At 39.8% G+C, this 24,669-nt stretch overlaps 1 protein-coding gene across 6 annotated transcripts; it reads right to left on the bottom strand.

Moving 5' to 3' along the window:
• Positions 1-2,052: 2,052 nt before the first annotated feature.
• Positions 2,053-17,615, bottom strand: LRRC34 (leucine rich repeat containing 34). Of its 6 annotated transcripts, XM_078069450.1 has the most exons (12): positions 17,454-17,574; positions 16,187-16,369; positions 14,067-14,187; positions 13,252-13,370; positions 13,089-13,153; positions 11,979-12,062; positions 9,480-9,608; positions 7,672-7,767; positions 4,860-5,014; positions 4,342-4,497; positions 3,646-3,772; positions 2,053-2,393 (listed from the first exon to the last, which is right to left on the bottom strand). In XM_078069450.1, the coding sequence occupies exons 3-12, from the start codon at positions 14,138-14,140 to the stop codon at positions 2,190-2,192; spliced, it is 1,209 nt and encodes a 402-aa protein (XP_077925576.1). In that variant the 5' UTR covers positions 14,141-14,187; positions 16,187-16,369; positions 17,454-17,574; the 3' UTR covers positions 2,053-2,189. The 6 variants fall into 6 exon arrangements, with proteins under 6 accessions (XP_077925576.1, XP_035974225.2, XP_035974223.2 ...); XM_036118332.2 differs by lacking the exon at positions 16,187-16,369 and having other exon boundaries at positions 14,067-14,091; positions 17,454-17,615; XM_036118330.2 differs by lacking the exon at positions 16,187-16,369 and having other exon boundaries at positions 17,454-17,614.
• Positions 17,616-24,669: the final 7,054 nt, after the last annotated feature.

Below are 24,669 nucleotides of genomic sequence, written 5' to 3'. Positions count from 1 at the left end.
TGGTGAACTCCTTTAACTTTTGTTTATCTGGGACACTCTCCAATTCTGAGTGATAATCTTGCTGGATAGAGTATTCTTGGTTGCAGGGTTTTTGTTTTTTTGTTTTTTTTTTCTTTCAGCACTTTGATTATGCCATTCACTTCTGGCCTGTAGAGTCCTGCTAAAAATGAGCTGATAGCCTTATGGGGTTTGCCATATATGTATGTAACTGTTTGCTTTTCTCTTGCTTTTGGGATTCTCTCTTTAATTTTTGTCATTTTAATTATGTGTCTTGGTGTGGACCTCCCTGGGTTCATCTTAAGGCTCTCCTTGCTTCTTACACCTAGATGTCAGTTTCCTTCCCCAGGTTAAGGAAGTTTTCAGCTGTTATTTCTTCAAATAAGTTTTCTGTCCCCCTTCTCTTATCTCCTTCTGGGATCCCTATAATGCAAATGTTCATACACTTGATATGTCACAGAGGTCCCTTAACCTATTCTCATTTTTAATTTTTTTTGCTGTTCAGCTTGGGTGTTTTTCATTACCCTGTCTTCCAGATCACTGATCTGTTCTTCTGTATCCTCTAATCTGATTTCCTCTAACACATTTTTTATTTTATTATATTCTTCACCTCTGACTACTTCTTTCTCAGTTCATCCACTCTTTTTTCAAGTCTTGTGAGTATCTTTCTGACCATTAGCTTGAACTCTATCAGGCATTTGCTTAGCTCTTTTTCTGTGGTTTTTCCTTCTTTCATTTGGGACATACTCATGTGTGCCCTCATTTTGTGTTTCTATAAATTAGGTAGGTCAGCTGCTTCTCCTGCTCTTGAAAGTAGTGGCCTTGTGTGGAAGGCATCCTGTGGTTTCCTGCAACACAGTCCTCCCTGGTCACCAGAACCTGTTGAGGTTGAGCCATGACAGATGCTGGCATGCTGGTGGATGTCGCTAGCCCTCTGCCCCACTGGCTACAATGATCATCCTGTCATGTTAAGGGGACAATTGTGGGCAGGGCTTGTCCGCTGCACAGCTGGCTAATAAGCCCTAGTAGTCTCTACATGCTCAGCCTGTCTCCAGTGGTCTGCTTTGCCTGCTCTGGGCTCACTGGTAAACAGGGCTTGTTTCCTGTTTGGCTGGCTGTGAGACCTGGTTGCAGCACCTATGGGTTTGCTGGTAGGCAGGGCTGGCCATTAGCCCAGCTGTCTGGAATGAGCCTCTGTGACTGCTGCAGACACTGAGGTAGGGCTTGCTCCATCCATAGGCAGCTGAGGAGCATGGCTACAGCAATTGCACATGCACTGGTGTGTAGGGTTAGCTCCCCCCTCCCCAGGGCAGGAGGTGCTGTGGAGGGGTGCCTACCACAGTGAGCAGGTTGGACAGGGCAGGACACACAGGGCTAGCAAGGTAGGGGGAGAATGTCAGAACTGGCTTCTCCAAGTGTCTGGCTATCTAGGCTGGGAGAGAGCAAGAAAAAGGGCACCTACCAGCACTTTCATGCCTGGAGAAAGCTCCTGTTTTTCCTGTAGATTCCTGCCCCTCCTGTACACATCCTAAAACTAGTCAATAAATCTCCCTCACATATACCCCAGGCACTTTTCAAACTGTTCCTTCTATGCTCTGTCTCGGGCCAAGTTATGTAATGTGTTGGCTTTTAAAGGGTGAGGACTTGGTTTCCTAAGCTCTCCAGCTCTCTTGGAGTTAAGCCACACTGATTTTCAAAGCCAGACATTATGGAGACTGGGTCTTCCCAGTGCAAGTCCCCAGGGCCAGGGATGTCCATTGTGGGGTCGCTCCTCCTTGCCTGTGATGTCCCTCACCTTTGTTGAGTAGTCACTCCGGGAGTTTCATTCCCGATGCATCTGTCCCTCCTACCCTTTTTGATGTGAGCTTGTGTCTACACCTAGCTGTGGAAGATCTGTTCTGCCACCCTTCAGGTGGTTTTCACAGTGAGCTGCAGTACATGTAGCTGTTGCCTCCATGTGTCCGTGGGGGAGGTAAATTCAGGGTTCTCCTACTCTGCCATCTTCCCTCTCCTGTAAAATTTCTTTTAAAAAATACTACTGTTTTTTCCACAATGGATAGTTATATAAGTCATTTTAATATAGTCATTTCCAAATGTATAAAAGGTAAAACATTCTAATTTAAGAAAAATGTAATAGGCAATAAAATATTAACATAAGACAAATATGTGAAAATTATTTTAGAGCTTGTTTTTCATAGATGTCCACCTACTGGTACAAGAGTAAAACCTGCGTTAGGTGAGTTCGTGCAAGCTTCTCCATAAGTTGGTCTCCAGTAATAATGCTTTTTAAGGCCATTGGAGACTTCTGCAAGATACACATGTCCATCCACCACAAATGGCTCCACATCTGTATTAGCTGGTTTTAGACGGTCCATTTGAATTAAGTCTGAATAAGCCTATGATTTTTAAGAAAAGAAAAACCTATCATTAAGAAAATTGTTTAATTACCACAAAAATGAATAAGCTAATTTCAGTATTCAGATTAGCTGTGCTGATTTTTAGTTTAAAATATTCTGAGTAAATTACTGAATTTTAGTATTTTTTACATATGATTTTTGTTCACCTAATATCACATAATGAAATTATAATCTTGAAAAAATTATTTCTAAGTTTTAAGGTATTTTGTTTTATGGCTCCCAGAATTAACAGTTCTCTGTATTACAGATTTTGTGGGCCAAAGGTCCCATGGTCAAAATTTTCAGGTCCTACAGGGATTCTTAAATGAGGGAGGAGGGAGTTGTATATGCCTTGAAAATCTGATGGTAGCCAGGGACCCATTTCTCAGAAAAATAAGCAACCAAATTTTGGCATACAACTGTATGGAGTTCATGAACTCCCTGAAGCTAATTTATAGACTGAGGCTTAGACAATTTCTGTAGTATTAGATGTTGGCCTGGCGGTAGCCTAATTCCGTCTTCATTGTAGAATTTTCTTTGTATATCTCTTATGGGTCATTGGTATCTTTGTAAGGGTGTCATACAAACATGTTAAAATGGTTGGTCCATAAGGTTGTGAGTATAGAGAAAGGCAGATATTTAGACAATAAAAGATTTAAAATTTTAGTTGCTTTCTACTTTAGGTTATTATTCCAAACTAATTCTAATGTGTAGAATATGATCTTTTTCTGAAATCAGGGGTTTGAATAGTATATTTTATTACTCTTTTTAGAGGGGGAATTTTGGATAGTCTTTTTGCAAAAAAAGCATCTTCATTCTTTCCAAATAAAAACTATTTGTTACAATGCTTTTTGTTTTGAAAGTCGTATCAAGGGCTCTATTTACATAAGCAACATAAAAGCACTGTATGTCTCCAAATTCCATGTCTTGGTTTAATTATTGGGCAGCAGACTGGAGATTGTGCTACATCAAATTTAGAATAAATCAACAGTTGTGACTTTTAAAATGTTTTAACTTTGGAGGAATTGGGACTGTATAATTCAGTGATCTCTGTATTAATATGTAGTATTTGATATCTTCTATTTCAACCACAAAACTTTCTAGTGCTTAATTTTTAGGATTTATGTTAAAATTTATCAAAACTGAAGTGTCTTACTACATTTTGGAATCATTTCCAAGGCCACCTGTAAATGCCTGATATTATAGAGAAGACCCCAGAAAAGCCTTTAGTGAAGAAAAAAAAACAACTCACCACACATGTAGCCTCATCAAATTTGTTTCCCCAAATGTAGACATTCGAGAATGTGGGGTTTGTTTTCATTGACTCTGAAAGTGCAACAAGTCCTTCTCCCTCTATGTTGTTGCTGACTACTGACAACCTATGAGAAACAAGAAGTAATAACCCTGAAAACCAATACATACTTGCACAAAGATGATGCGTAAGTTAGCCAACAACATTTATTACATTTTATTGTGTAAAATCTTAGGAATTATATTAAAAATACTTAAGAATAATGCTAACTAAAATCCAAGAAACTTCATTTTCTAAGTGGATGCTTCATGTATCCAGTATAGTTAACTACATTTTAGAAACCAACAGCCTGTTTTATCTCATTCAGTAAATGTTTGGGGTGGATTACAAATACACCCTTCAGAATAAAATCATCCAATAATACTTTATTTTTTGTCTTGATCATATTATGATTTTTCTATAGAATTCAGGATAAATACTGTAGGCAGTAAGAATTTTCTCAATCTTAAGCAATCATAACTAGAATCAGTCTAATTTTTAATAGACATTACTTTTGAAAAAGAAATTGAAATGTTTAATGAAATGTCAGTTTAGAAACTTCTCATATTTCATCATGAATCTTGAGTTTTAAGGGGCTTGCAGTTAGCATTTTAATAGTTTTTCTCTTATTTTGATTAAATATAAAACCATACTAACGCTCTAAGACTCCTGTTGTGTGAAGCAAGAGTTTCACTGAGATACTTTGCTCCTGCATTTTCTATCCTGTTAAAAGAAAGATCTAATACTTCCAGGGTAGTATTGCTTTTCAGTACATCAGCCAAACACACCATTCCGTCACGAGTTATTTTATTGCTGGGAAGGGAAAAATACATGGTTACATTTGAAAATACGAAGTATTTTATTCACAGAGATTAACATGCTTCAAAACTGTTGTATAGAACATTACTTTCTAGTTTAGTAAAGATTTTAATCACTCAGTTTCCAAAAAAGTTAATGAAAATTTGCCATAAAATGTTTCTGTTCTGGTTTACTCATGATTAAATTGCTCATTCACATTGTTAGGAGATAAAATAGCATATAAACTAAATACTAAGGCTTAGGACAAAAAGTTGACAACAATGGTTGCATTTTCTGATCTAACAGTGTATCCTGTGTACTGTGAATATTTACATAGATTATTCCCAGGACTTCTGGATTAATGTATTATCACTTACCAGCTGACATCAAGGTAGCGTAGGCTTCTGTTCAGATACAGTGCATCACATAACTGTTTAATACCCCAGTTCTTTATATTATGCTTACACATGTGTAGTTCAACAAGGCAGTGATTTTCTTTCAACATGTGGCCTAGATGAACTGTGGACTCTTCCTAAAAATAGGTAAAATCTTTTTCTAAAATACAGTTTTGAAGCTGTACATGTTTATTCCAAATATATGCTAAGTTACTTAAATTAGCTTTTTAAAAAGATACCAGTTAAGACTATTAGCCTATAATTTGTATTTGTTTTGGCTTGGCTTTTAAGAAAAAAAATCACTTTTGCCACAAATGATAGTTCATCGTTTTAAAAACCGGCAGCAGGCCCTTGGAAAGTACAGTGACTAAGTGATGTAAAAGAGGCTGGTTTTAAAAAGTCCATTCTAAACAACACTCCAGAAGGGGAGGGAAAAAAAAAAAAACTTGGCCCCATGATGTATTGCGCATATTAAGCTCCCTTATTGCTGTCCTCTCTCAAGAATCTCTAAATGTTTCTTATACCCTCCATATATGTTCCTGAACTTTTCTCTTGATCTCTACTCTTTATAGATAAAATACAAAGACATTTCTCAATGTTGATTCTATTTTAAAAATATACTCATTAGTCCTGTGATATCCAATTCTTCCCTTTTATAATCATCCCAAATTTCTAAATATGTTTTACTGTTCTAGTCACTGGAAGACTTATTTTTAATTCCAAATTCTAGCTGCTTCCAGGCAAAAAGTATATAACCTCAATGAGGATTTGAATACCAAGCACTTTAAGTTTTTAACAAAGTCAAACCAGGTCTTAAAATGAATGGGTCAGTATTTTATGGTAAGGAAAAGTCCTCTTACTTGATTGCTGCATTTTTTTTCTTTTTAAAGTAAGCTCCATGCCTAGCATGGAGTCCAATGCAGGGCTTGAACTGAGATCAAGACCTGAGCTGAGATCAAGAGTATGATGCTTAACTGACCAAGCCACCCAGGTTCCCCAAGATTGCTCTTTTTATAAGTTTTATAGTCACTGGAAATGCTGATCACGAACATGGATAACTATGTATGCTCAAATTATGTACTTCTACATAATAACTCTGAGAAAAACTACAAAAGTTAAATGAAACCACATAGCAGTAGCAGATAGTACGAGTTTTATAATAAAAGTATATGAGCTTTATGATAAAATTGTCCAAATACTAGCTTTATACTAGCTGTCTGACTTTGGGCAAATTATTTCATCTAGCTGAGTCTCAGTTTCCTTTTCTGTAAGATAGGTAAAATTATACTTCCCTCACAAGTAACAAAAAAGTACCTGGCATAAAATAACTGTTCTGTAGAACCCTATAAAGCATTTTTTATTGTTCAGTAGTCTGTAATCCTATGTCTGATTTGTTTAAATTATTGCTGGCATTGAAAGAGACCCAAAGGGAAGCTATAGTTTGGGATCTTAACAAATGCAAACTGACCACTTAGGGGGTCCAGTATTGCTCTGCATGGTGCCTGGAACAGAGGACAGGATACATATTTGTGTTTTATGCTTTGATTGCATTTTTTTTTTTTTTAGCTCAAGAAGTCTGGTTCAGGGACCACCCTTATTAAGGAAGGGAACTAAAACCAGAAATAGTAGTGTTTTTAGATCCATTTACCAACTTTGACAATTTGCCTAGGATGGCACCTGGCATCCATATCTTTCCAGGCTCCCCAGATAGTGAAATGGAAGAGAGGTTTGCAGGGCTTATGCTTGGGAACAGCAAAGTATGAAGAAGCACAGGAGGCCTCTACTCCACAGCCACTGAAGAGACTAGTACTCACAGGGACAGAGGGTAGTGGCTGCCTTGGAGAGGAATAGAAAGCAGGCTGGAGTTTAGCTGACTGCTAGAAGCACCAGGCTAACAGCAAGGGCCTGGACCTGAGAAAGACCTTGGGCTTTTTCTTAACTATTCTCTGATTTGGGAATAATGACACCACTTGACACACTTAAAAGAGGAATCGTTGGGGTGCCTGGGTGGCTCAGTCGTTAAGCGTCTGCCTTCAGCTCAGGTCGGTCCTGGGATCGAGACCCACATCAGGGAAGCCGGCTTCTCCCTCTCTCACTCCCCCTACTTGTGTTCCCTCTCTTGCTGTGTCTCTCTGTCAAATCTTAAAAAAAAAAAAAAAAAAAAAAGAATCGTGCTTCTAGTGTGATTTCCATATAGTTTAACAGATTTATTTCCTCAAGGTCTAATCCAGAAAATTTTGATTTAGCCTTCAAATCTCATGTCCTCAATCTGAAAACCTGCTCTGCCACTTCTAAAAGAATGTTAAAGAGCAAGGAGAAGCCTTAAAAGCAGCTACAATGTTTTTACTCATCATCTTGTCTCCAGCATGCAGCTTACCTATAGGATCAAGTCCAGACTTCCCACGCTGCTCTTCACACATATTTGGCCACTGTTACTCTTGATTTCAAAGCAGTTTAGTGATATCAATATAACAAACAACAAAACAATTTACACTGAGCTCTTATCCAACCTTTAAAACTTTTAATCACTGTTCTCGCCTTAACTACTCTGCCTCTTTACAGGTTTACTCACTGTTAATCTGAGTTTACAAGAAAGAAAGAAAGAAAAAAGACGTGTACTGCTTAAATAAACAACATCTAAAATCATAATTTAACTCAATTTTTCTTCAAATAAGTTTTTCTTTGTAAATGCAGTAAATTCTAAAAATATGAACCTTGACATAAACTTCAGTAAAGAGTACCTTCATTTTATTCACATGTAGTAATATTAGCTGTCATCACTTTGAATACATACCTGTTCACCATACAGTATAGGTCGGTTTAGGTTTATTCCCTTAATTGTTTGGTTTTGAGTTAGGACTGTAGCCAATGCTATCACACTTTGCATTCCCTAGAAACAGTAAATTCATTAAAGAAACTGACAAAGTATGTAACCTCCCTATTTCAAAATTAGTAATCTGGATTCCGAGAAATAAATTGTATTTTAAATTGTAAACCCTGAATTATAGTTTGGTCAAATTCAGAAGTGAATTGTTACTATGTTCTTTTCTCCCTGCCCTAAAATCTATAACATGCAGGGGGAGTTCTTGAAGTTTCGGTATCCATTTCCTAGGACGTTCACCTCCAGGTTTGCTTCTAAGCCCTCAAGGTTCTGTGTGTTTCGGACCTCAGATACCCAGACACAGATGCAGATCCCAGCTAGGGTTCTACACTACTTAGAACAGACGTTGTGCAAGCATTCTTTTATATGCATACTCACTTCCAGTGTCTGTGCAGTGGGAAAGGTTTACTAATCATATTTTTCACAGCTTCCACAGGATTCCCTCTTTACCTTATTGGAAGGGCCTAATTCTCCAATTTCTGTGATGGACACCACCACACACCCCTAGCTGTTATGCCAGAAAATCTGGGCCGCCTCTCCGCCAGTCTACTCACCCTCCCATCCAATTAGTAAGTCTTAGAGATTCTGTCTCCAAAAGAGGTCTCAAATTAACACATCTGTGTGCCACCACCCCACCCCCAGTCCTTACTGCCCGCCTGGACTATAGTAACTTCCTAAGTGGTCAGTGAGCTTCCTCTCGCCACCCTCTAATTCCCCACAGAAACCAGAGTGATCTTTTTAAAGGACAAATCATGTCACCCCTCAAAGCCTTATCATGATACGTATAACACAATTCCCTCTTCCCCTAGCCTGTGACCCACAACCCATACAACGTTGCTGGATCTGGCCTCTGCACACCTCTCACCTTCACTTGAGATACTCTTAACTCCTTCTGTCTAGCCACTCTAGCTTTTCAGTTCTTAAAACCTGCCAGACTCAACATTTCATTATTCATGTGCCACTCACGATTTTTGCCATATTGGAATCTCAGTTTTAGTATTTACTTAATAGTGCTCTATTAAATCAACTCACTTTTTCCACTTTATTTTAAAGCTCTATTACTACCATAAATGGAAAACCGTAATTCCTCAAAATAGAGCACTGGTAAAAATACATGAGTAGTAAAATTACCTCAATCTATAATAGCAATGCTACCCATATCACACTTGGGGTAACACTATCTTTTAGAGTCTATGTGTGCTGGACCCCTGCCTGGAATGTTCTGCCATGGACCCTCTCCAAGGCAGTTTTTTCTCACCCTTCATGACTCAAGTATTACCTCCTCAGATATTAGGCAACTGTCCTATCATGCAGATTACCTCCTACCAGAGTACTTGGCCATCTTTGTAGCACTTTTCTCTTTATTGATGTTTTCCCAACTAGAATAAGGCTTTCTAATGAAGTAGCATTTTTTTTTTTTAATTAAACAATTTCTCAAAAAGTCCCATATAGGTTAAGAAGGGTTATAGATAGAAGCTTAGGAAGAATTTTATTCTAGTTATTCCTCTACAGTATTATTTAATACAATCTGATTAATAGCACTATTATGCCTAATAGTAAAAACAAACAAAAAAAGCCTTTTTCTCTGATATTAGATATTAGGGGCAAGCTTAATAATTCATAAGACTGTCATTTAGCTGGTCTCTTTAACAATTCCCTATCCTGGTTTCCAAGGAGAATGATGTAGTACCTGGGTGATTTTTCTCAACCATTTTACTCACCAGATCACAGTCACCCAGATCTAATTTTTCTAAAGATGAATTAATTTGTAGCATTGCAGCAAAAAACATTCCGCCTTTATTTTCAATCTTGTTTCCAGTCATTCTTAGGTATTTCAGAGTTGTATTCTTCTGAAAAGGAAAAGAATCAAAACTTCATTAAATTTTTATTCCATAGAATTCTCTTTGGTGTACATGAGTTAGGAGACTTACTATTTGCAGACTCCTTAATTTTTCATGGTTTCATGGAGATAGAATAAGATATACTCCTTAAAGGTAACATTCAGTTTCCCAATAAGAGATAAGAAATCTAGTTTTTTACTGGGAAGAATGCCCAGGAAACAGATGTCCAAACGATGCCCAGTAAATGAAGCAGATTTTTAATAAATTTTCCTTTAATTGGGAAATCTATAAATTTGTTTTCTAAGAAAATTATACCACTTTTTTTTTTGAGGTGAAATTCATATAACCCAAAGTTAACTATTTTAAAGTGTACAATTCACTGGTTTTTAATAAATTCACAATGTTATATGGTCATCACCTAACTAGTTTCAAAATACTTCACCCCTCCACTCCCCACAAAGGAGACCCTGCATCCATTAAGCAATCACTCCATATTCTCCCTGTATCACTTTTAAAGGAATATAATTCCTCAGACACTTGCAAAATTTTAACTCCTCTCATTCCATTCTTAATAATTCTTTCACAAAGAAAAATCAGACGTTTCAGTGTCCTAATGAATATTAGAGGATATATAACTGCAAGTAGTTATTAATTGAAACCCCTTAAGAGCAGGAAGAAGGCAAGGATGTCTACTGTTTGTTTTTTTAAAGATTTTATTTATTTTACAGAGAGAACAAGTAGGGGGAGCAGCAGAGGGAGAGGGAGAAGCAGGCTCCCCACTGAGCAGGAAACCTGATGTGGGGCTCGATCCCAGGAACCTGGGATCATGACCTGAGCTGAAGGCAGACGTTTAACACACTGAGCCACCCAGGCGCCCCAGGATGTCTACTGTTAATACTTCAAGTGTACTGGAGGTTCTAGATGAGGCAATTAGGCAAGGAAAAGTAACAAAAAAATGCATCCACATTGGAAAAGAAAACTATCTCTGTCTGCATATAACATGATCTTATATATGGAAAATCCTACGGAATCCACCCAAAAAAAGCTGTTAGAACTAGTGAGTTCAGCAAGACCGCAGGACACAACATCAATATATAAAAATCAATTGTATTTCTACACACTAGCAATGAACAATCCAAGATTGAAATTAAGACTATCCCATTTACAATAGCATCAAAAAGAATAAAGCATTAGGAATAAATTTAGCAAAAGCAAGACTTGCACATTAAAAACAAAGCACTGTTGAAGGAAATGAAAGATATAAATAATGGAAACACATCCCACGTTCATGGATCAGAAGACAATACTGTTAGGATGGCAGTACTCCCCAAATTAAGATTTAAAGCAATTCCTCTCAAAATCCTTGTTTTTCTTGCAGAAATTGATAAACTGATCTTAAAATTCATATGGAAATGCAAGGGACCCTGAAGAGCCACCACGTCTTGAAACAAGAACAAAAAGGACTCACTTCTTGACTTCAAAACTGACTACAAACTACAGTAATCAAGATAGTGTGGGACTGACATAAGGATAGACATACAGGTTAATAGAGTAGAATGAGGAGTAGAGAAATAAACCATTTGTAATCGATTTTTGACAAGGGCATCAAGAAAATTAATGGGGGAGGAATAGTCTTAAATAGTGTTGGGATAACTGGATATCCACATGCAAAAGAATGAAGTTAGACTCCTACCTCACATAATATACAAAAATTAATTTAAAACGGATCGAAGAACTAAAAGGAGCTAAAACAAAAACTGTTAGAAGAATATGCAAGTGTAAATCTTCATAACTTTGAGTTAGGCAAGGCCTTAGATATAACACCAAAAGCACAAACAAAAGAAAAAATAAGTTGAGCTTTATCAAAATTAATTTTGTGCTTCAAAGGACACCATTAAGGAAGTGAAAAGGCAACCTACAGAATGAGAGAAAACATTTGCAAATCATGTATAAGGGACTTATATCCAGAACATATAAAGAACTCTTAGAATTTAAAAAGACAACTAGACATGGGCATTGAACAGGAATTTTTTCCAAAGAATGGCACATGAAAAGATGCTCAGCATCATTATTCATGATGGAAATGCAAACCAAAACCAAAAAACCTCTGCATATCCACTAGGATGGCTAAAATCAAGAGGACAGTAACAAGTGCTGGATGTAGAGACAATGCACCTGGATGTGCTGGATGTATCTTAATAAAGCTTTTTTTAAGGGAGTTCAAAAGTGCTCATGTTACATTTTAATAAATTGAAGTGTAATGAAAGTACATATTTGCACAATAATGAGATCACAATAACATTTCATTCTGTTAATTACAAGCCATCAGAAGTTAAAATTCCCAAAGAAAATGTTAGTTTGAGGTATATAAATGCTTACATGTAGTGCTTTAGCAATCAGTTCTCCACCTTCGGGCCCAATATCATTAAACATAAGGTTTAAGTAAATGAGGTTATGTTGTTTCTATAATAAGGAGAGGAAAGAAGCTATTACGTATATAATTATTAGGAAAAAAATAATATAGGAGCTTTATTTAAGTAAAAGTATTTACCTCCAAAGAAAATCTTTGTAACAGAAAATCTGAAAGTCCAGCAAAAGAAGCTACCATTAAGGTGGGGGGGGGGGGGGGGAGTCACCATGCTCATTTAAACATAATTGCAATATAAATGAAAGAAAAAGACTATATTCTATTTTGATCAATCATTCAAAGTATGAATGTCCTTGATTTAACCATAGTGTACAAGTTTGCAAAAGAGGACTCAGGAGCTCTAGGTACCAGCAAACTACCAGTAACAAATACACAAGTGGGTGTTCCGCTTATTTCAAGTGTTTATAAATATAGTGCAAGGTCAGGACCCTGGACATTTTACAAAACTAGCATTTTGTGTGTGTGCGCCACTAGAGTAGGTGGTTTCACCACAAACAACTAAGAAAACTCAAGAACATTTTGATTATTTTTGCAGCATTTTTGTAGTTGCTGAGAATTAGTTCGTATTTTTTAATCTTTACTCTGTCCTTGTGCTGTGTGCCATCGCATGGATATGAGAATTTTAGGATCATTTTTAAGCTCATTGGAAGCACATTTAGCAACTGAGATTGGGACAAGTAGTTAGGAACTTAACCAATTTAAGAGAGGTATCAAAAAATGATATATGCTGCTTTAAACATTTTAACTGAAAATACAGACATATACCCATATTTGCCAATCTTCTGACGCTGAAACAAAGCCTTTTCTTAAAGTACACCTATTCTGATTGGTGGACCACACTGTCTTTTTTTTTGTTTTTGTTTTTTTTGACCCCACTGTCTGTCTTAAATAAAATGAACCGCAATGCAGCATGGGCATCTCCAAAGTGAAGGCTGCAATAAAGGGTTAACTTAGCAGGCTTGGGGTGCTCAAACCCTGTACATGCCAAAGAAAAAGGACTGGTTCTTAACTGACTCCTGGAAGAAAACAAAAAGAACTAAGAACATTTTGTAGTAAAATACCTGAAGCAGTCTTGCAGCATAGTATGCACCAACATCACTTATGAAGTTATATCTAACATCCAAACCTGAAGAACACAGATGAATACAGGCTGATGTTCCTTATACTGAATAATTAAAATCAGCAAAATGAAAGCAAGAGGTAATGACTTAAGGAGACATATACCATTAATATATGGATTCTTCTTTAAAATTCTGAAAAGAATCCAAAAATCTTCACCTGTTACTCTTTCTTCTGGCATTAAGCGACTGTTACCAGCAATGTTTAATGTGATTCCTTCCGATCTATTAAAATACAAAAAGAAACCCACTAAAGAAGTATTTTTTCCTCCTATATAAATAGTAACATCATGAATAGCATTTACTGAAACCAAATATGTATCACAATACAGATTCACACTAAGTAACTTAAGATGACTGAATATTCTATAGATTTTGTAAACACTTTTATACTATATAATTTTTCTTTCACAAAAAAACAGAAACAAAAAAACCCCAATGTATCAGGATGCCTGGGTGGCTCAGTCGGTTGAGCATCTGCCTTCTGCTGGGATCGGGTCCCACATCCGGCTCCTTGCTCAGCCAGTGGGGAGCCTGCTGCTTCCCCTGCTTGTGTGCTCTCTCTCTCTCTGACAAATAAATAAATGGAATCTTAAAAAAAAAAAAAAAGTATCTCCACCTGATAGATAAATGATATCAAAGACTTCAAGGTTTTTCATAAATCAATCCAGCTCACAGGAGTTTAGGACAAATGTGAAGGCTAAACTCGGAGATGGCTGGTCTAGTGCTCTTCCCCACATACTCCACTACCTCCAAGACCAGCTAACAGTGCCCATCAGCCACTGTCCTAAATCAAAAGGTAGGTCTGTTTTAAAAAGCACAGGCAAATGGCTTTAAACAAATCACTCGGTATTCCAGGATTTTCACACAGATGGATGTCGGTGAATATTACTTATGTAGTCAAGTAAGTGTCTTCCTTACCCCTTTTCAATTTCTTCATCCAGTTCTTGGAGTATATGCAATATAAAAGAATTAATTTTCTGGGACTTTTCCATACAGAGATTATAATAATCTTCCTGGAGATGGCCAATAACTTCTGGAGCTTTTGAAAAATAAGTGTATTACTCTTCATCACATACAAATTATACCAGGACCTTTCCTGTTCCCCTCCCTCCCCTCCCCCAAAACACACTTCTTTCAAAGATATGAATGTGTGTATGCATAGAGTCAGGAGTGAGGAAGAAAAGACAATAGAATTAAGAATAGAGAAAGAAGAGGGAAACAGAAGGAACTGGGGGGAATAAGAATGCTGTTTGGAGAAGCAGGGCCATAGAAGCACCCACTGAGGGTAGGCAGACACTAACTTGGAAGTGACATAAACGGAGAACTAACAGAGGTAGCAGAGTAAAAGGATATTCAAAGAAATTAAATATTTTGTCCCAAATCATACAGCTAATAAGGATGGAGTACGAAAACGGACTCCAAAGCCTCTTTCCACTCCGCCACATCGGGTTAGGGGGACTCACGTTTTCTTATCATGACTTCAAATAAAAGCAATTTTAATCAGAGAACCTAAACTCTAAAAGGATCTGAAAAATCCCGAAGTCCCAGAGGCTCCTTGGATACCCTCTACACATGCAAGTTGATGGCATCTTTGGCTACAGCTCTGTCGGTTCCTCCTAACACGGACTTGAGGCCTGACTCAGAGAAGCTCTTCACCTACCCCGGCCTTCCATTTCCTTTCTAAAGGTTGATTTTTCTCTGTTCAGTCTTTAATAAAGAAGACAGAAACAAAGCAGGAGTTGAAATCTCCTTCCTCTGTTAATGCCTGCATCTTTCCTTAATGGTCTTACTGTCTTTGATACTAACTTAAAAGGATCTTTTGCAAGACCCAAGCCTTCTGGGGGTGGAAATGATGCCCCTCTTCTTAGAAGCACATACCACTATCTTTGTTTTCTGTCCTATCTTTTGTATAGGTCTCTTAAAAAAAAAAAAAAAAAAATAGCTCAGAGATCTCGCTATTCAACCAGCCTGGTATCTTCAGGAGCCAGCCTCTCTAAGTCTCTGCATCTCAAGAGATGTTCTTTGCTGAGATTTCTGCACTGTATGAACTCAAGAGTTTGCTAAACAAACTTGCAGAACAAGATTTAAAATGAGGAACATTACATTAAAAATGAAAGCAGTAAACTTTTAATAGTTGTTTTTAAATAAGCTTTTAAAAAAATTAGCCCACTTATTCCAGACAACTTGGAAATTTCAATATCAAAAAGAAATAAATATTTATCAGCAATCTCACTGCTAAAGAACTATTACAATTAAGGTCTGTGGGTATTTCCTCCTCATTGTTTTTCTCATCTACGTACATATTAGCCTTTTTTTAAAAAAAAATTGGAATATTTCAGTACAGTCCTATATCTTTTCAGTTAACATCGTGAGCTTTCCCATGTCGGTCTGGGAAAAATTTTAATGTCAACAGAATTTCCTGTCTTATGGGTAGATGTACGTAAGAAACCCTTCACTTATTTTAGGAAGTTTCCATGAATTTATATAACATTTTAGCACAATATTTCCCAAACTGTGTTCCTCAGAATACTAATCTTCCAGGAGATGATCAAAGATGTTCTAAATAGAATAGATTTTATTGTCAAGTAAGTTTGGGAAGTGCTGAATTAAACCTAAGCAGACCTCTATAATACTTCTCAGGACATTTACAACACTCAGGTGCACAAAGACTCTTCAAATTGTTGAGCCTGGAGAGAAGGGAGAAAAAAAATATTCCATTTCCCAGACTTATGTGACCATGGTTCACATGGAATTCAAACTACACAATGCTACTTTAGCATTCTCCACAGGAAACATAGTAAATAGATCTTTAACAAATTTACTTGTTGGAGCTGGGCTCCCACTGGGCTTCTTTCCTCCCTTCTTGCATACTACCTTCCTTGCTATTAAAAAGACTGGCCTGAGAATCTCTGAGGTTCAGTGCCTGCCCTCAGCTGGCCGCACCAACCCAACACATGCAGAAGAAATGTGTCAGAACTCATGTTTCTCTGAAGGAAGGAATCTTAGACTACAACTTAAATATAGCTAAAGAAAATTACAAGAAAATTCTTGGGGTGCCTGGGTGGCTCAGTCGGTTAAGCGTCTGTCTTCAGCTCAGGTCATGATCCTGGGGTCCTGGGATTGAGTCTCCCATCGGGTTCCTTGCTCAGTGGGGAGTCTGCTTCTCCCTCTGCCTCTCTCCCCAGCTTGTGCTCTCCCTCTCTCAAATAAATAAATAAAATCTTAAAAAAAAAAGAAAAGAAAATTCTTATTACCTGACCATGGATTTAAAGTATTTAAAAGTTTCTGCTATATTTTTCTGCTATGCTCTCTTTCATTTAAAATTCACCTAAGTGTTGTGTGTCAGGATTTTATGGCACCAATAATTTATTTCCTGTATTCATATTAGGGGAAAATAATAAATCCGTCTTCAAATTGTAAAGCTTAAAATAGGACTAACCAGTTACACAAGAAAATATCAAGACTCTAACTCAAATGTCATTTTTCATCCATGCCAAAGTCTTGTATTCCAAATATTTTTCACCTGGCAGCACGTGTTAGAATTTCTAAAGAAAGGGCTCCTTTCGGAGGTGGTCCCCTATCCCTTCTATACAGGAACAGCCAAGTAGCAGGAAATCCAAGGGTTGGGAGTGAGTCAGACTGGGCTACCTACCCAGGATCACCTGTGTGCCTTTGTACAAGTTACCTTAATTCTCCCGTCTTAAATTTCCTCTTACGCTAAAAGCAGAGCACGGTGCCCATCTCAAGGATGCCGTGAGGAATACGTAAGGCTTCTAGCACAGTTCCCTATCTACAAGCACACACTTTAACACAAGCATCCAAAATGGAATCGGTGGCAGGAGGAGGGGCGTGCAGGCTACGCTTAACTTGCTAGAGATAATTCACGTCTGCAAAAATACTTAAAACGGAGGCTGCATAGAGAGGCAAAGTCAGAGCTGTCTCAAGACCCTCTTGCCCACCTAGGCCCTGCTTTCTGGAGCTTCCACAAAAAAGAGCCCTAGAAGAGCACCTAGACACCCTTCCCGGAGACCGTAAGAGCAAAGCAACAGACACACCTTCCTCCAGGACAAGGGCTCATGTGAAGGGCAGACCCACCAGGGGGACTTGGGGCTCCCTTCCCGCCCACATTTGGGGGGCCCCAGAGTTCTGGCCAAAGCTGGGGTTCCCAGGGGCACCCTCCTGCCACACCTCCGGCAGCCTGCTCGGAGGAATGGGCTGGCGCGAGCAACCCTGCAGCTGGGGCCCGAAGTCCCTCGTGCGCTTCGGGTGGGCCAGGCAGGCGCCAAAGGACACCCTAGTTCTTACCACTACCGTCGGCCAGGGCCCAGGACGGATTAGGGGTCGTAGTGGGAGCGGGAGGGGAGGACCGGGGCCCGGCGCAGGCGGCCTCCTCCCCGCTGCCCCACATGCTCCTTTTCACTCCGAGGCCGCCGCGCAGGCGTTGTCATGACGACGGTGCGCATGCGCCTGCCCAGTCCCAGGCCACCCGCCTGCCGCGTCTGGGCTCGGATGACCGCCAGACCCTGAGCGCCACCTCCAGCCAGCCGCGCATTCCCTGCCATTACCCACATGGGCTCTGAAGCCTGACTGGGCAGGCGGTGATTGCCAATGCTATGCAAGTTCCTTGGCCACCCCCTCTGGCTCCGGATCACCCAGACCTGGGTGAAAAACACAGAGGGAGGGTGCTCCGGCTCTTTCGCAGAGGGAAGTTCTTGGGGTTTAGGGGGCACGGCTGATGGGCCAGGGGCCGGGGCTACAAAGACGATTATGACAGAGTCTCCTCCCCAAAGTGTGTACATACCTGTGGGGGCCAAGTGCAGAAGCAGATAGTAGCACCAGCACGGATAAGGCACGGAGCTAAGGGAGCTTAAAGGGGTATGTAGATAGTCTTGTGGAGGGGCGGGGGTATCAGGGAGGGCTTTCTGTAGGACGTCACTTCCTGAATGGTCCCAGTGAATCCACCCCAGGGCGGAACTGCTTGGTGGGTGCTGGAGAAGGCAGGTACTTGGGGCCGCCCAGATGAGTGGGGGTGGGGGGAGGAAGGGTGGCAGGCAGGGTCGGACCCACGTGGAGCATCCCCTGAGCAGCACAGCTGTTATGGGACAAGGATGCTGGGAGCCCTCAGATAGGGAGCAGCTGGTGGAGGGTGGATTTGACAGGACCTAGAGGAGATGAGGTCTGAAGCACCTGCAGTAGCCCAGCCGAGAGAAGATCCAGCTGAGGCTGGACTTGGGGAAAGGAGGAGAAGGGGACAAAACCCAGCCATAGTTACAGGGCAACATGCTCATGTAATTAATTGGACGTGGGAGAGAGAAAAAGAGGAAGGAGGGAAGGAAAGGTCTTCTGTTTGGGGTTACCATAGACCACAGGGGAAGTAGTTGAAGGGCCCCTGTAGAGAGCTCTGGAGCCAACCAGAGACTCCTTGCCTGGGAGAAGGAAGGGAGACCCTCAAGGTGAAACCAGGACGTTTCTGAACACAGTTCAAAGGTGAAAAACAAAAACGTCCAGGACCTCTGTCCCTGAAGCTACCCCACTAGGCAATTCCAGAACAGCACTCCACTGCTAAGAAATTGTGCTGGGCAAGGCAGGGGTCTCTTCATACCCTGTGTAACCCACAGATTTTAAGCATCACTTGAATTCTTTCAGGTTAAACATGAATAGAAAATATTGTTTTCATTTACCCCATGTTCTACCAACAAAGCCGAGAGGTAGCTTGAAATACTAAAGCATGCGTGTGGGCACAGTTCAGCATCTACCCTCCCAACCCCTTTCAGAGTATTTGGAGTGAAGTAGAGGAAAGTAAAGAGAGGTTCAGACTTTATTAATTGCTGCTCTAGGGGAAGGGAGGGATACTCTTCTAAGGGATCAAGAAGTGCCAATCACTTTTGTTCTAGAGAGTGACTAAAAAACAGGGTCAGAACAGAATAAACAGAAAAGAGCTGCTTTTAACTAGACAAACAGCACTTAAAGCACTGTTCTCCCTATCCACCTTAGCAAAAAACACAACACAACAACCGTATTTGCATACAACTACAGCCTGCACGTCAAAATGCGTATCAAGTAGGGTGGTCAAAAAAAACCTGACCACATGTACAATTCATTTCCATCAGTACATTTTTCATTAACCCCATGATTTCCAGATGGAGGAGGGATGTAATTTTAAAAACCCTCCCCTTGAGAATCACTGACTGGGGGGGAGGGGAGGGTGGTGGGGGAAACAGATGTTGCTGAGCTGGTTTCAAGGAGACTTAAGTGGATTCACTGGGTGCTTAGGTGTCAAGAACCCAGAGTGGAGGTCTAACTTGAATCTCAGCTTTCTAGAAGTCAGAGCCAAAGAGAATATAGGAGGGTATGCAATCCCCATTCTTCAATAAAAGGCAGCATTTACATTTCTCTGGCACCTTATTGTAGGAAGGTTTAGCAGGTGTATCTTTACATACACCTACATCTTAATAGACAGGTCTTTGACTATAGTTTTATAGAAAATCCAGAAATATTTTTCAAATGTTTCTTTTATTGTAACTATTTAAAAAGCCCAACAGCATGAGGTTTTATTAGGATCTAATTATGATCCTCCTGTCTTGAGGAAACACAGATAATAAGGTCTAGGTAAGTTGTTTCTTGCTAACATGGAGATTGAACTCAAAGGATCTGGGAGAATTAATATTTAACACACCCATTAGCTATTTTTCCCCAACTACCAGAAGGCTCAACTGAGCTGCTAGCAAGTGTCAGAACAGAGCAAATTCCTGGTTGAATTTTCTGATAAGTATCTGAAGTGCTGACTTCCGGTGTTGTTCATGCATATGTGCTGTTTAGGTACTAAATATGCAGGCGGAAAAATTAGTGTTATTAAAAAAACTGATTTGGCCCATGGATAAAAGAGTGAGTGGTCTGAAAAGTTTACACTTTTATTATCTGACGAGACAAGAAAGTATTGGTGATTAGTAATAGAATAGCACCTCAAACCTTCTTATTCATTGTGCAAGACAATAATCTGAAAAACCACATTCTAAAAGAATAAAAAGTTTTGCCTAGGAATTACTAGATCTATAGCTTGGTGGTACACGTAGAGGAATAAAGGGTAGAAACATTTTTGAAAATGGGTAAAATGCCCGTCTGAGTCTATTTAAAGAAAACAAGTCCTGAGAAGCTATTTCAGATCAATTATTTGGTGACAACGGGGATGGGGGCACACCGTGCAACACGGCTAACAATTCTGGGAAACGAATGTTTCTCTAAGGCCTCTTTTACCTTTGACTGATCTGAGGTTTTCCAAAGGCCAGAGTCACTGGGCCCGTGCTTGGAAGACTCCACTCTACAAAACTTTCAGAGTTCATTATCAGATTATAGACTTTTTTCCCTTCCATTTCTCTTAATATACCAAACACCTCCGTATCCCAGTTCTAATTAGGAAGTTTCTACTTACAAAACACCTGACACCAACCGTGTGGGTCTTCCAAACAAGCCAGTCTCCAGTTCTCTGCAGATGCCAAGTAGGTGTCCTAAGGTTTGATTATGACATGACACACCCAGAGTTAGCCAGACCCTACAGGTTGAGGGCTCAGTCCCACAAGACTGCTTCCCACCTGAGATGCCAGTCACAAGTCCCAGGTGGTCACCGGTACCAGTGGACTACAGATCAGGGGTGCCCACAGCTCTCTCCTGACGTTCGATAATTTGCTTTAATGGTTTACAGAACTCAGAGAAACACTTTACTTACCATTACCGCTGTATTCTAAAAACTATGGTTCAGGAACAGCCAAATGGAAGAGATGCACGTGGGGAAGAGAGGGTACGAGGAGAGGGCGAAGAGTTTCCACGCCTTCTCCGGGCACTTTATCCCTGGTGAGCACCTTGATGTGCTCACCAACCCAAAAGCTCCCCCAACCCTGTTGTTTAGGGTTTTTATAGAGGTTCCATTCCCAAGACACGATTGATTAAATCACTGGCCATTGGTGATTAACTCAACCTCCAGCCCCTCTCCCAGTGACCCCTTCTTGAGGTCGTGGGCTGGGGCTGAAAGTTCCACCCCTCTAATCGCACGGATGGTTCCTCTGGCAAACAGCTGCCCTCGTGAGGCTATCTGGGGGCCTAAGGAGAGTGACCTCATTAGTATGGGCTCAGGTGTGGTTGAATGGGGCTTATTATGAATAACAAAAGACACTCCTCTCCAACTCCTCAGAAAATACCAAAGGTTTTAGAAGCTCTTGTATCAGGAACTTGGGAACAAAGACCAAATATATATTTATTATTATATCACAACATCTTACCTTTATTATTGGCTGAGCCCTTTAGATTCTCCCTTGCCCCTGCCAAATCTAAAGTTGCTTGCTTATAGGGGCTCCTGGGTGGCTCAGTCGTTAAGCGTCTGCCTTCAGCTCAGGTCATGATCCCAGGGTCCTGGGATCGAGCCCCGCATTGGGCTCCCTGCTCAGCGGAGAGTCTGCTTCTCCCTCTCCCACCCCCTCTGCTTGTGTTCCCTCTCTCACTGTGACTCTCTCTGTCAATAAATAAAATCTTTAAAAAAAAAAAATAAAGTTGCTTGCTTATAAAAGTTTTCCACTCAAGTCTGTAGTTTATTACTCAGTATTACTTGAGAGGAGACCTAAAAATTTTTCCTGGGATTTTAGTTTCCCAGAAATTTTTATCAAAGAAAGGGTGTTACCATTACCATTACATGTTCTCCATCCTAGGTATATTGAGGTTTTTGGCTTGTCTGTGTTAGAGGGAGATCTCCCAGGTGAAGCTTTAAGTAAAATCTTGAAATTATTTTAACTAGAAATGGTTATTTATGCTATCAGAGAGAGCCATGTTAACCTCAGGACCCTAGTCTTACCTATCCAGTTGGTGTGTAAACAGACTTGGAAACAAAAGTGTCAACACTTGATAGAAATTTGAGAAGGTTGATCATTTTCCTAAATGGTTTTTCTCAGGCATTAAAATTACACGAAAAGGGGCCAATTATTAAACTATCCAAACCCTGACTCCTTGAAATGACACCACAGTTATTACACCTAGAAATTCCACAGTAATATTGGGTTGTAACAAGTTAATTTGACCACGTTGCGGTAGCAATCATTATGAAAAAAATAGCCAATAAGGAATCAATCTTCTCCGTTCTTTTTTTTTTTTTTTTTTTAAGATTTATTTATTTCTTTGACAGAGACACAGCGAGAGAGGGAACACAAGCAGGGGGAGTGGGAGAGGGAGAAGCAGGCTTCCCACTGAGCAGGGAGCCCGATGCGGGGCTCGATCCCAGGACCCTGGGATCATGACCTGAGCCGAAGGCAGACGCTTAACCACTGAGCCACCCAGGCGCCCCCAATCTTCTCCGTTCTTATTTACTGTGGCTGAATTACTGGCCAACCTGTTGCAAATCTGACTTTACAACCTCCTTTTATGAAGTCCGTTAATGGATATGCAATATATATAGCTTTCAGGGTCCATCAAATTGGTTCCAGACACATGATAAATGATTCTGGCAAGATAACATATGTACACACACATTCAGACATTCTAGGCAGGTCTCATCGTGGAACAAGACGAATGTTAGGAGAAATAAGTTCTTTTATGTGTCTGGAAGCCCAGATGCACTTGTGCTAACCCTAATCAGATGCCTAGTCCGCCAGAAGGCCGCAAAAGAAAATCAAGCCTGAATGCTCACACCCAAGGCTGATTTTAATAAAAACCAGGCTTCTTGTAAACAAATGATGTTAATATCCTCTGTGAGGTTAAGGCAAATTCTTCGCTCCTGTCCCCACTTCCTACTAGGTTCTGAGAAAAGCCCTTTTGGTTAGTTTCTGTATCTGTAAAACCAAGATCATAATGGTGTCCGCTTCTTAGGGTTCTAGTGAGGCTTACATACATTAAGTAAAGCTTAGAGCATATAGTGTCCCAAGTGTTCTCTATTTTCATTTCTACCAGGGCCTTAGTCCGTACACCACAGATTGTTTAGGAGTCTTCAGCATTGTCCGTAGTTTATATTCAGGACACTGGAAATTTTATCCACAGGACTGAACAGTATTAAACCAATCTAATGATCAAATGAGAAATGTTGGAGACAGCTTATTCTAGACATGATTTAATCAATGATAAGTCTTTTCCTTTCTCTAAATAACAGAGAGCAACACTGTCCCAGAACTCTGTTGGAGGCTAGGCATATAGTAATGAGGATCTAGACCACATACTTTGTGTTGCAAGGCGCAGTAATATTAAGTGTGGGGCTCGAAGCACATCACCTCCATCTAGGGCCTAGGCTCTGTGTGGGAGGAGAGGTCCAGTACTCCAGCAGGAAAGCCCCCATCCTAGAAGGCAAGTCAAAGATGCTACAATTAACCAGGCCACCATCGCCTCATCGTCTTCTCGGCCTTCCTTGTTAGGCTTTGAGGTGTGTGTGTGTGTTAATGACCAAGGACTTAGTCTTCTGTAACACAATATTAACATCTTAGATTAATAAGATTTATAAATCCAGTAGTGCAAGTCTGCCAATTTTGTTATTATTCAAGATTGTCTTTTGCAATTCTACATTCTTTGCATTTTCATATAAATTTTAGAATCAGCTTGTTAAGTTCTACCAAAAAAGAAAAAGCCTATTGAGATTTTGATTGAGATTGTACTGAAACAAAAGATCAATTTGGGGAATATATTAACCTCTTAACACTGAGTGTTCTAATCCATGGACATGATTTACTTCTCATTTAATTTCTTTCTAGCTTGCTGCTGTAGTTCATTTCAATTTGAGGCAATTTCAGATTATCTTGCCTAGGGATTTAAGCCCCTACCCCCCAGCCAGGCTTAGGGATCTAAGACCACGAGGTCTCTCTGCTCTTTCACCTAGCCTGCAACTTTTCCTAGGCCACTGAGTCAGCCCCAGTCTAGCGGGGGAGAACAGGCTCTGCATTTGAGGCCCTTCCATGCTAATCCATACATGGCTTTAAAAAGTTTGGCTGGTTTCTCCTTGTCTCAGAAGTTCCTTTGCTTGTGCATATGGAAGGCTGGCTTCTCTTCCTGCCAGTCCCCAAAGTTGAAAAATGCCACCGGGCATCAAAGTGCCCACTGGTCTCTACTTACTTAGGAAAGAGTAGTCCATCTCTAAAATTTAATTCTTTCGGCCTTCTTTGCATCCACAACTCTCTGGTGGCTTCAAGAAAAAAAATGCAATATTTTAAAATATTATTTTTTCCTAGTGTTCTCTCAGTGTTTATGGTAAGAGCGATCTTTGGCTATCTTCTCCATTCTACCTGGAAATAGAATCAAGACAGGGATTTTTTTTAAAAATTGAAATTAGACAATCTTTTTTCTTTTCACATAAGTCAATCTGTTTGGAGGAGTCTATACTTGAATTCATCTCCCAACACAAAACACAAAAACCTACATTTCATGCCCTGTTAGAATGTCAAGCCCTAGATTCAATCAACTAAGCTTAAATTTTATCTCTCTTAAGGATATGGAATCTCACGGCAAGTAAACAGATTTTTTTTTTCTTTTCCCAATATTTCAGATTTTGAATACTTGAACT

This window comes from Halichoerus grypus, chromosome 1 (assembly GCF_964656455.1).
Source record: "Halichoerus grypus chromosome 1, mHalGry1.hap1.1, whole genome shotgun sequence".
NCBI lineage: Eukaryota > Metazoa > Chordata > Mammalia > Carnivora > Phocidae > Halichoerus > Halichoerus grypus.
The sequence above is the reverse complement of the archived record's forward strand: the minus strand, read 5'-3'. Positions and strand labels throughout refer to the sequence as shown.